The sequence below is a fragment of the Dromaius novaehollandiae genome, chromosome 10 (assembly GCF_036370855.1).
Source record: "Dromaius novaehollandiae isolate bDroNov1 chromosome 10, bDroNov1.hap1, whole genome shotgun sequence".
Classification (NCBI taxonomy): Eukaryota; Metazoa; Chordata; class Aves; order Casuariiformes; family Dromaiidae; genus Dromaius; species Dromaius novaehollandiae.
The window spans coordinates 8,067,697-8,080,441 of NC_088107.1; the positions used below are offsets into that span (position 1 = coordinate 8,067,697).

Below are 12,745 nucleotides of genomic sequence, written 5' to 3' on the forward strand. Positions count from 1 at the left end.
GCAGGAGATGCGTGAAATGTGCTTTTGCATTATTTTGATACAGATTTTGTACACAGCTGTTACACCGTAAGTGTGTGACAGAGCAAAACAATCGGTCATAATTTTTTTTGTCTTGTTACAGAATTTAAGGAAGCAGACAGAACCTGCACTGAAAGATTCTGGGAATAGCTACAGTCAAGGAACAGAGTCAGATGGTCACCCAGCCACTACATCTCAGAGCCTAAAAGAAATGGCAAGAGAAGGAGGGAAGGAAAGTCCATCTGATCTTGTTCACCTTGACAGCAGACAACTCTTGGACCAAACCTGCCAGGAGGACAAGCACAACAGTGAGAGTTTGGGAGCTGTCAGTGATGCTCCAAATGACTTAGAGAGCCTGGGGGATGCAAAGAACCCAGAGTGCTCCTGTGAAAGTAAAAATACGATGACGTTGAACAAAAAGGAAGAGGAGGAGCCAACCTCTGTTGCAGACTTTGGGACTGTATCAGACAAAAACGACAGCACGCTCAGCCTGTGTGCGGCTGTAAATGGTGCTGTAAGTCTTCCATCCTGTGGAAATACAAATGAGGAAGCTGGAATGACATCTGCTGGACTTGTTTTGGATCCCACCAGCTTGTGCAGTAAAGATAGTACCCATCAGGAAGTGCAAGTTGCTGAAGAGCGTGCAGTCGAAAGTGCTGTTACAGTGGCTGAAACTGCAGGCAAAACCCCAGCTTCCCTGGTGGCCGTGGATGTGGCTATGGGCCAAACTGAATGCAGGAACTGTACAGGGACGGCTGATAGGGCTCCAGGCCCGCAGCAGGTAGAGGATGGCGTGGCTGAGACCAGTGAAATGAGGACTGCAAATCTAAAAGAGCAATCACCAGCGAAGGAAGAGTCAGCCAGCGCTGCTCAGCCCTTGCTCAGTGATTTTAATGGCACTGACTGTGCAGATGAGGAGAATGCAACTATGCAAGAGATGCCGGCATGTGACAGTACCAGTGCAGATGTTGGCACTGATGATCTCTCCGTTGGCCTTTGCAAGACCAGCGATAACAGAGATACCGGAGCAGACACGTGTGCTGATCAGGTAAACAACGGCTTCTTAGAAAGGCAAGGCAATCCTCTCGTCAAGGAGAGGGAGGACATCACTGCGAACGCTGGGGCACTGTTGCCAACAGTGAATGGGGTGAAGGCTCCAGCGTGTGCACCAAAACACGATCCTGTGTCAGAAATCCACAACAGCAGTACGAATGGGGAGCAAGAAGTGCAGGTAGAAGGTGGTAGCATGGATGCAAAATCTAGCTCACTGTGCCTAGGAGACAGTGTGGAAACTGATGGTCCTGATACTAAACCTGAAAATGATGAAGTTGATGGACCTGATCAAAGCAATGGAGAACCTGTATGTTGCCAGGAAAGCAGTAAGAACAGTGTCTTTGCAGCCCAAGCAATGGAGGACAGCGGAGCCCATGAGGAGGAGGCAGTAGGAACTGATACCAGCAGCAGCGGAGACAGAGGAAGCTCCGATTCTGCAAACGGAGCTCAGGAAGTTGCTAGCTGTTGCCCTTCTGTCGATGAAACCGGTGTTAAAGATGAAATGGGTGACAGCTCAAAATTAGACACTGCTCAAGCGAGCAAGCATGAGCCCGGATCACTCCCTCCGGGGGATACAAGCGCGTGCTTGCCAGAAAAAGAGCCGCCACACAACGAAGCAGAGATAGCAGAAAGCGCTCCCGAGCAGGAGGGGCTCAGCGAGGTGGCAAAGTCGCTCCCTCCTCTACCTGAAGGAGACGGGCCGGCTGCGAGTCGGGAGGGTGCTGCTGCAGTGGCACCTCCCGGGCAGGAGGCAGCTCTGCGAGGTAGTGACCCTGAATTATCTCCGAGTGCCAAGGGCGCAGGCCGCGTACGGGATAATTTAATAGGCACACCCTCCGTAATTCGTGATGAAGGCTCTGAACAAAACCAGGAAGCGGCAGCAGACTCGGCAGGGCTGCCGGAGCATGGCAAAGCCGCCGCGCAAGCAGCCTGGCCCGTAGATCATGCGGGGGGAGAGGGCTCTCGGGAGCAGAGCCTCTCCCAGCAGGCTGAAGGAGACAGAGCCGAGCCTCACCGGGCGGCTTGTGGAAGCGGCAGGGAGAAGGTTTTGTCGGAGGAACTTGTCGCCGCTGTTGTGAAAGCTGCCTGCAGCCAGGAGGTGCCTGTGGCAGATGGCAGCACTGCAGGCGCTGGGCTGAGAGAGAAGGTCCCTGGTGAGGAAGCGTGTGAGACTGCGACCGTGGATGCAGAAGTCACCGTGCAAGGCCCTGAATCAGAAGACAAGTCGGCAGATGTGGTGGACAACCCTCGTCCGGATGTGGGGCCGAAGCAAGAATGTGATCCCAATCAAGGCACCTCTCTGCGCAGCATCACCCCAAAGCTAAAGGACCTCTTGGAAATGGAGGCACCAGCAGCTGCCTGTGAGGACAAGGAAGTGTTAAGGGTAGTGGAAGTCACCCCCGTAGCAATGTATCCGGAAGAGCAGGAGGATATGGACAGCGTGCTGCCCAGAGCGGCCCTTCAGCCGATTGCCGAAGAGCCCACGTGTGACAGCGACTCCAGCACAGACACCGTCTGCCTGGCCGGCGAGAGCGAAGCTGGTCCTGATGCGGAGGCAGCCCAGGGGGAGGCCTTGGCTGAGCCTGATGCATGCAAAGCGAAGCAAAGCCAAGCCGTATTGGAATCGACCTTCTCGCAGGGTTCGTGCCGTTTAAATGCTGTTGAGTCACTGGAGAATGTGGGAGTAAAGAGTTTGGTTTCGGCAGATGATGCCTTCTCTCTGGATAAAGTTCCTAAAATGGTAAAAAGTTTTGATGCGGTAGTTTTTGCATCGGAGACACCTTGTTCCCTCGAATTACCAGAAAAAGTGGGGCTTGAACCCCAGCCTGCAGTGGATACAGCGACCAGCCTTAATGGAGAAATGGATTTAAGCTCCCCGGCAAAGAGGAGGAGCGTCAGCCTGGGAGCACAAGGATCTGAGCCTGTTACAGGTATGAAAAATAAAAGCAGTTAGTTTTCTAAAGCATTCTAGGTGTGTGTGGTGTTTCATCAGCAAGGGAAGGGAAAGAACTGTAAGAAGCCTGCTTTATAGAGGAAGTGTAAGGGTTTTTTCTGAGAAAGAAGAAATCTGAAGTTAGATATTAATAATATTCAGTTTAAATGCATGTTTTTTGGCTGGCATTGGAGGTAAGAAAAGGACATCATCACATACGAATCTGTGCAGAAGAATTTTTAGCATGCAAGTCCTTTCTGGAGAAGGAACAAATGGGAGATATTTAGATGGCTGTATCTTCAAGTAACTTCCTTTGCTTTGGGTGCTAGGATTTATTTGCTTAGTGCTAATTTGAGCTTTTCCTTCAGTTTTGCCCTTTATTTTTGCTAACTTGCAGCCAGAGTGCATTAACAGTGCCATCCTGAAGTTTCTTTTCCAGCCTGCTGAAACAGCTGTTAGTGTCCTTCTGAACTGTGCAAAGCCACTTCCTAATTGGTGGTATTAGGTCATTTAAAAAAGCGAGCGAGCCCTACCCCCACTCCCTTTTCCTGTCTGCAAAGCTTTTGTCCGGCAGAGCAGCAGCCTTGCTTCCCAGTGCCTTTAAGCAGTGCTGGCCCGCGGATGATCGCTTCTGCTTTCCCTGCTGCCATCGGCTGCAAAGCGGGATCAGCGTGTGCCTCGGCTGCATGGTGATGTGGGGCCTAGGTGACTCTTTTGGGACAGCTTAGACTTGGTGGCGGTGCAACATGAGCTAATAGAAAACGTCATCAGGTAACTCCAAAAAAGGGGGGGGGGGGCAAAGAGAGAAACTGAGTGAAAAAGAAATGATTTTCTCTCTCCAGCCTGGAATTATATGTGGATTTGCTACTGAAACGTGGAGCTAATCTGATCTTTATATTCCACCTGTTCAGGCAGCTGTTAAATATAAGCAGCTGGACTTTTTCGGTTGCCATTATTTTCTTTGACATGAGAAAATTGTACAGTGCATCTTCTTCCTTTTTCACCACAGAGCAAGGAAACAAGTAGAGAAAGTTAGAAAAGATTTTAAGAATCTGACATGACTTAAATTGCAAAGCTCTAAAGTTGTAAAGATATTTCACTGCTTCATGCTGGAGCTTTTTCCTCCACCTAGATGCAGGATAGAGTGCTGGCAGATGATTTGCTCTGATATTTGATAGCAGAGTAACTGAGGGGGGCAGGGGAAAGGATTGATTATTTGGGGGTCGCTGATGGCTCCAGCAAGTACTTTTTTGCCTTGAGTTTAGGACTTTTAAGAAGTTTAATAGATAATTAGCGAACATGGGACACACTTTAAATGTGGATCAGAAAGCTGCTTTTAAAAAGAAAGCTATTTTTGCGTGCTGGCAGATTGACATTTCAATGGCAGGGGAGTGGCTGTAAGTCAATACCTGGGAGTGTGAATTTGTGCTGGGCGCGTCTTGCTTTTTGCCTGCTGCTCTGCGGGTTCAGGAGTTCTCTTTCGGGGCTGTATCCCTGGCTGGATTCTTGGGGCCATGACATTATGTAGCGATGTTTTTTAAGAGAAGGGACTAGCCAGTCCAGTAAGCTAGTAACTAGAGTAGAAAAAAATACCTTTCTATTATTAAGGCATCATTCTGTGCTAGGGTTTTAAAAAGGAGGAGGCGGCAATCCCCTTACAGGTTTGAAATGCATAAGGACTGAGTGTTAAAAGACCTTGGAATACAACAGTGTTCTCTCCATAAAGAATTGTTTATTTGCAACGTGATGCTGCACAAATTAAAATCTCAGCTAGAATGTCTTCTCCTGAGGAATCGTAGCGTTGGTCAAAGGCATTATGTTATGGAAGCCCCCCAAAAGTGTTAGCTTAAAGCAAAGGCGAGCTATAGTACTATGGATCCAAGATTGCTATTTGATATGTTTACAAAATTCGCCTCCTGTAGAGTAGAATCTGGAGGTTTGATGTGGCAGTAATCCAAGACAGCAAGAAACTTGTTGCTTTTTATTATCGCTGCGCACTTTCTTCATGTCAATACCAGCTCAGCTTTGTGCAGCACGCTTTGTGCGCTGCTTCTGCGGCAGCCTTCAGCCCTCTGCCCAAGTTCTCCTTTCTGTTGTTGTTTCAGTGTTGGGGAGTTTTCCCTACGGTCCAGGTTTTATTTACAGTATTTATTTTGTGGCTATGCAGGAGTAGTTTCTGCTCGGTAGAATGAATTGAATCTTTTTCTGATAGAATACAATAAAGTCTTTCCAAAGGAAGTGTAGGTCATGAGGCCATTTCTCAGAAACATGTGTGGTCGGAGGTTTTTATTGTCCTGCTAAGTTGTCAGAGATGTAATCAGCTGATATTGCTGCTGCCTGTACTGCAAATCATTGGGATCTTTAATTTTTTTTAAGTTATATTATAAAATTGCTCCTAAATATGTCCCTGTTTATCTCATCACCTTTTATTACATTCAGCCTACCCCAAAAATAGAGACCTCAAAGGGCTAATTGCCTTATCCTGATAAATATCTAATGAGCATTCACCAAATTGAAGGAAGTTGATGGAACAAGAAGATCCTACTTTTCGTAAGGCAGCTTCTCATGTTATTATAAGCTTTTGAGTCAGAACTAAATTACCTCTGAGTAATGGGTTCTTGAAGCACATTATTTGCAAGTCAGGCAGGTGTCTACTATTCATTCAAAAACCAAGCAGTTAGGATATGAAAGCACACCACAATAGCCAGGCCGGGCAAGAAGAGAGGAAATGGTGTATGTCTGAGCAGTATAGCTGTGCTGACAAAATACCTACAAGTAGATGCAACTTCTTGACAGAAAGTGATTCTGGTAAGATTAGGTTGTATAGTTGGGGTTGGACATCTTAAATTAACAAATACTGTGATCACTGTTCACTAGCTCTTCTTCTGGGAGAAGTTTCTCTAATGACTCTTCTCAAAGGTCTCGATCTTTACAGACATTCATTGCCAGGTAGAAGTGTATCACCTTATTTTGAGTTTTAAAAATCTTCACCTCATTCTTATCAATAGCATTTTCCCTATGGCTACATGGAAAAGTACTTACTACAATTTTCATCACCTTGTAGAGTAACAGGATGAATTGATAACAAATATCACTAACAGCACTACATACGTGATAATGAACTTTGTGCCCCAAAAGCCTCTGTGGTAGTATTAAAATACTAGCTTATTGCTTGGGATTATGTGTTCCTAGTGGAAGTTTGGAAAGAAATGGTTGTATTCTATTGGCAAAGTGCAAAAATCGTCCTCTTGGATTTCATCCTGAGGGTGATATGGAAGTCAAAACACAGATTTGCCTGTGTTAAGCGTCAGCACACAAACAATACGTTTCTGATGTTTGAAACTCTTGATTTTTATCTAGCCTGACAATAAAATGAGGGTCTGATCTTGCTAGGATTGAGCTGATGAAATGTTCACTGATGACCTTAAGAAGAGCAGTGTTCTAGACGCTCTGTACAGGACATCAGATCGCTACAAGCATTGGTCGCGTTATCTTTTCAAATCTAGTACAAGGGAGGGGAGCACAATTAGCATTTCTGCTTCTCAGATGGGGAAGCAGAGTCTTGACTGCTTCAGTTACTTATTCACATGCACAGAGGAAATCTGAAGCAGAACCGGGAATGTTCTGATTTTCTTCTGATGCCTAGTGCTGTATTTTAGCAAATGGCCTGTTCCTCCAGCTGTTAGGCATTATGGAGTATCTTCGTACTGCTTGTTTCTCCCATCCTCAGTACGCCAGCAGTTTCAGCTTGATGTGTTCTGTCTTTTGGACCAGATCTGAACATGGCATGCTTCCCTGTGAGACATGCCCCTGAGAAAGGGTAAGGCCTCCTTTCTGGGCCTTAACACAGAGGCATTTGCTCCAACCCTGAGCCGTTCTCATAATGGCCTTGATCACTGCTTTGCCAACAAATGGGGTTCTCAGAAATCTGAGAAAACTCTGATTTCTGCAAGTCTGCCATTAGTAACACACAAACTCATCTACTTGAGACAAAATTATGACAGTTTGACTTAATAATTTGGGATTAGTTTATCAGTAGTACACTGCAAAACCAACTATCTGTAAAGCCTGAAAGTCAACAGTAGACTCCAATGCTAGTGGAGAACTCAGTGACATTTGTTGCAGCAATTTTTCTTGGAGGTGGAACTCTCGTCTTTCAAAGCCACTTCTGCGAATGGGTAAACTCACTCGCTGCAAATACGTGTCTTCCTTAAGATGGTTTTGTCATTCATTCAGTGTTTAGTTTTAGTAGAAATGAAAGAGTGAGTGTTTAGGATGGGCTTTTAGCTCTAACCCAGCCACTCTCAAACAGCATGACCTTGGTCAGATCCCTTTATTCCTCTACAAGTTGGTGTGTGTATCCATAGCATGGGTGTAGGACTGACTAAGCCCCTGGGGAAAAGTAATGCTGTTTGCTTTACTGTCTGCACAGCAGTTTGCTATCCTGACACCAAAACATCATTTGCTTTACATTAATTCATGGTGTTCATAGGCGTCCTGAGAGTCATTAGCTCGGGGAAAAAAGAGTATTGTGACTTTGACTTTTATGCCAAGGAAAAGCAGACAGAAAGGAAACCCTACTGAGTGGTGAGCAGTGAAAGCTTTCACATCTTTGCTGGGCAGAGAGAACAGCTGGGACATGATGTTTGTACCACTGCCGTGGTGACGCCATCACGCACAGGGCACGAGGAAGGGGGAAACCAGCTGTGAATTCCCCAGAGAGGGTTTGTCTTCCTAGTCCAGAGATCAAATCATCTGCTCTAGGGCAGTGCAGGAGAGCTAGTTTTTTGAAGCTGGTGATATATTAAACATTTGAAATATCAATCAGGAAGACGATCTCATTTCTTGTGTTGTCTTTAGGTTACGGTAAGAAGAAAAAGGCAAAAATTTTGATTCTGCAACTAGACTAATGGGAGCCAAGTAAAAAAAAAACCTGGGTAAATACTTGCAGATAAGCTCAGCTTCACCTAGAGCCTTTTAGGAGTTGTGCAGCCTTGCGTTTTGCCTGTGCTCATTGCTGTTTCATAGTTTCCTTCGGTCCCAGACACGATAGTTGTTAAAACTAATAACAAACAAGCAGTGAAGACAGGAATGAAACCAGATGTTGGAAGTAAAATGGACTTGTTGAAGGCTGGGGATTTTTTTCTTTTTTGGGTTTTTTTTTTTGAGACTGGTTTGAATAAACAGAAAAATAGCAGCAGCACTGAAAGAAGTTTGTTTTAAATTGCCTGTGCAAACTCTCTGTTTTTACAGGGAAGTTGGAAATGAAAACTGAAGATGAGGTGGATTTTATGAAAGATCACCGAGAGAGCGCAGCTTGCGATGGAACTGTAAGTGTCATTTATATGCTGTTACCTTGTATTTTTCTGTGCTTTTTAAAGAACAGTCAGCAGTGCCGTGGATGGCCACCTAAACTGCTGATTTCCTTTCTGTACGCTTTGCAAGGCTAAACTTAGTTTTTCATCGTGAGTTTTTATTTTAGCCTTTTGAAAATAGCATGAACTTTTTTTTAGACCTTTCGTTTTTAAAACACCCTGGCTTAAGCCATATCTAGGTTGTCTCGGTCCATGCAATGCAGTTTGACCCCGTAGGTTCCTCCTGCAGCAGCCTTGTTCAAAAATCGGTGGGAATAAGGTTATTTTTGCTCTTTGCTGCATCCCTGAGACTCAGATAAGAGGGATGCCCGCTGAGCGTGCCGGATGGGGCCGGCGCTGCACGGTGAGCCGGCCGTGCACCTGGCCGCCGTGCGCGGCTCCGCTTCCGCTGTGGTCCCAGCAGGATGCTTCATCCCTCCCCGGGCTTTGACTGGTTGGAGAGTTTTTCGAAGCCGGGCCGTGCTGGGGTGTGCAGAGCGGAGCCCCGGTCTCCGCCACCCAAAAGCATTGCCGTCCGCAGGCGCACGGTGCTTTCCCGGAATAGAAACACATGGCGGAGACGTGCGGGGATCAAACAGGAGGGAAAACCCCACCTACCTGACACCAGTGACTCTAGAGAAAGGCCGTGCAAGAGATCTGAAATGCGTGGGCTTGGCTTTATGTTACCACTTGCCGTGGCCCCCGTGCCTTGCCATTTTTAAGGACTGTCTGCAATAACAAATAAGGGTGTTGGGCTTGACGGGAATGTAGTTTTGATTTAAGCATATGGATTGTGCTTAATCAGGAGCTGGATTTGTCAGTCTTACCTTTCTTGGTTGGATTTGCTTTTGCTCCTAGGTATTATACATAGTTTCTTGTTCCTGAAAAAGATAATGTTTTGCAAATGCTAAATTGCTAGCAGCCTGTGTTGGTGCACGTTGCCACTGAGCAGCTGTGTTTGTGCGTTAGCTTGCAATTACGGAGCTGTTAAAGGAGAAAATATTGTGGAGATGAGTTAACATTACAGGGTGGAGCACGAAAAACTTTGCTCATCCCGCAGTAAAGCTCTTCAGGCAGCAGAACAGTCCTGCCAAAGCTTGTAATAAAATCAGGTTAATTTTGTTTTTAACAAGTTAAGGCTTAATTTCTGTAGCTGTTAGCTCAGTGAGTTAACTGGGGAATAAAGCTAATAACTCTCCAAGCTAAAATTTGCCCTGATAAATAAGTCTTTCCTATTGGAATGCTTGAATGTAAAAGTGCTATTTTTTTTTTTTAGCCACCCTTTATTATAGGTAGCTTTCATGACTAATACTTAGGTGTCTGGTAATAGAGGAAGACACGTTTAGAAAATGCAAATAGGAACCCTGCCAGTGCTTTATTTCAAGCTGCTTTCCTCTCAAACAAGGAAAAAGGAGAAGGTATTGAACTTTGCTTCCATTTTGCATGTTTTACGGGCATTGGGATTTTTTTTGCCTGTGTTCTCTCCTCTCCTTTCCTGCTCTTCCCTCGCCCCTCACCCAACAGCTCTTCAGAAATCTGGCTTTTCTGGTGCCGGACTGGGAGTGTCAGGGGAATGGAAAGTTTGCTGCAGGAGTGACAGGGTTTCCTGTTGCTACGTTCAACAGAAACAAAATAACAACTGCACTATATTAAGGTCTTTTAAAAAAAATCAGCCGAAGACTTATAAATAGAGCTTAATTCACACACGTAGGTTGAGCAGGGAGCCGGCCGGTGAAAGCAAACGTGAACTGCGTGTCTCCTGCCTCGTCCTTTGTCTCTGCTTTATTTCGTGCTGACTTTTTGTAGCCAGCAGTCTTTCAGGTGCTCGTTGCCTTCTCATTACTGAGCCATTTTGTGGTTAGTAAAAGCGGTTTGCTTAGCTCGTTGCAAATAGAAATGCTGTTACTTGCATCTTGTCCTGAACTGCAGTGTGTTCATGCCGTCAGGAGCCCTGGTTAAAGGGACTTGGGAACTACATTAACTTTTGGTTCGTAGGTGAGAATTTTGCACAATAATATTTATAAACATGCAATGTGGAAAGCAGTTTATGTACACAGACTGCAAAACAAGTTTTGGAGAAACTTCTTGTATTCTGAATCAGGCTGAATAACAATAAGCTTAAACTCACTGGAAAGAGAAGGAGGAAAAATCTTATGAATTAGTTTCTTAACACGGGGAATTATCTGGATTCTTGATGCCAAGAAATGCACTCGAGTGTTACTTGTATAAGATACACATGCTTTCTCCTATAGTTGTTTCAGAGGACGATGCCCGAGAGAGGCTCTTGTGCATGTCATGGAAAAGCTGCAGCTGAAAAGTGTTTAGGAAAATAATGGTTTGCAGGGTTATAAACACTGAAAAGAAAATAATGGAAAAATGATTTTTCCTATTAATTTTTTTTTTAAGTGGCTGTTCCTTAAATCTCCAGAATGTTTTCTCTGAGGTTGTATTTATTCTGTTTTAGAAATTCTGTGACAAGTTCCCAAGTATGGATTTCCCAAGTTCCCCTCGTGTTTAGCGGTATGTGCTGTAGGTGTCCGCTCTGCCTGGGACTCCATTAGTTCTCATCTTGCTGGTTCCTTCGGCCATGCTGAGTGGAGCTGAGGCATTAACTTGATGTGATCAATTAAAATTAAGCATTAGCATTTTTTTAAATTGAATACTTTTACAGTCTTAACTCTAATGAGAATTCTGCTTTGGCAGATACTAAAATAATTTAGAAATGGAGCATAGTGGCTCCAGCACTATCTTCACACAGCATGAAGCTCTAATAATATGATTTCATCTGTCCAATTTCATCTCTGCACTGATCCCGCTAGTGCAGTAATGTGTGATACATCAGCAATGTCACTTTCTGGGGAAAAACTTCTTGTTTTGTTCAGTATTTTCAATAGTGATTTGGAAAATGGGAATACATTTGTAATGCTTGCAGATGATGTCAGGTTGGGAGGGGTTGCAGGCGCTTGGAGAATAGGGTAAGAATTCAAAATGACCGTAATGAATTGGAGAGTGTATCCAGATAAGAGATCAAGACAATTACACGGTGATTCATTTGCGAAGAAGTCAAAATGTACATTTACTAAGTCAGGATTACTGAGTTGGAAAGTGATAGAGAGAAAAAGACCTAGGATTTTTAGTGGACCATAAAGTAAGTATGAATCATCAGTGAGAGGCTATTGCCAAAGAGACGCATCTTGTTTTGGGTTACGTTAAAGGAGTGTCATCTGTAAGACCCGGGAGGCGACTGGCACTGAGAGGCCTCATCAGTGTCAGCAAATCGACTTTTGGGAGTCCTGCCCTGAGGGGAGGGTACAGGCGTACTGGAAGTGAACAAGAAGAAGCGATAAAGAAATACGATGAAAGGTTGAAAGAAATAAATTTATTCAATGTAATGAAAAGAAAACTATTGTGCAATAGAGCACTCTTCCAGTATGTAAGCATTGTTATTAAAGTCCCAGATTTCTGTGGCAGCTTAATTTACTGATTTGCTAATTTGCCAGGATGATTTAGATTGCATATTGAGAAAACTTCCTGTTATCATCATGAAATCATGGGGAGACCACCAAGGAAGGATATGAAACCCCCTTCCCTGGAAGTTGTTAAGGTTAGATAGATGGCAGCTGTCGGGGCAGTGCCCGAGGTCTGTTGTTATCTGTTGTTTTTGATTTGTAGGTCCCTACGTTGTTGAGAGTTTTTTTCTTTCCTTCTCCTGCAAGGATTCCTGTGTGTTTCACATGCACACGCGGCATGTGTGTGAGCTTGCTTTTCTTCATTGCCTTTTTCTTCGTTGCCTTTCCAGACCCTTGGAGAGTAACCCGCAACCAAGGGTGAAAGCCATGATTAGGTTCCCTAGGTAGCAACAGTAGGCCAACCGATTGCTTGAGGTCCTTTCTAGCCCTGCATGTTTCTACTGATGGAAGTTTCTGCGCCTGGGTGGGATTTTTTTTTACAACTGCAGCTTGCAAAAAGCTTCTGTGAAGGGTCCGGCCCAGGGCTCTAGGAGCTAAGCAGAGTCTTCCCTGTGGCTGCACCTCTCCAAGGCAGGGGCTCCACGGGAGCTGCCGCATGGGGGACCTGACCGCAACCGGATTATGTCGTCCTGCTTCCAGGGCCAATTTCTCTGTTTCTCCCAACACAGAGAAGAGGAAGAAGCTGCTTGGCAAGTCCAGTTGGGTGCATGGAGGAAGGTGGAAGCATGGAGAGTTGGAGGAGGAAGGGTACTGGAACAGCAGAAGTGAAGGAGGACAAGGGAGAAGGGAATAGCTTCTGTAGGTGATGGAGATAGGAATAGGGAACAGGCTGAATTTGGTGAAAAAGGGTTTATGGGGGAGAGGAGAGACTCCCACAGCAGTGAGGTGGGTGATAGGATGGAGAGTAGGTGAGGAGG

The 12,745-nt window shown here is 45.2% G+C and overlaps 1 protein-coding gene across 13 annotated transcripts in view; it reads left to right on the plus strand.

Moving 5' to 3' along the window:
• AKAP13 (A-kinase anchoring protein 13) overlaps positions 1-12,745 on the plus strand; it is a 233,436-nt gene that overhangs the window by 124,655 nt on the left and 96,036 nt on the right. For all 13 annotated transcript variants that reach the window (XM_064517213.1, XM_064517208.1, XM_064517212.1 and 10 more), the window contains 2 exons: positions 122-3,002; positions 8,258-8,334. In XM_064517213.1, coding sequence (XP_064373283.1) covers positions 122-3,002; positions 8,258-8,334 — 2,958 coding nt within the window. The remainder of the gene's footprint in view (positions 1-121; positions 3,003-8,257; positions 8,335-12,745) is intronic.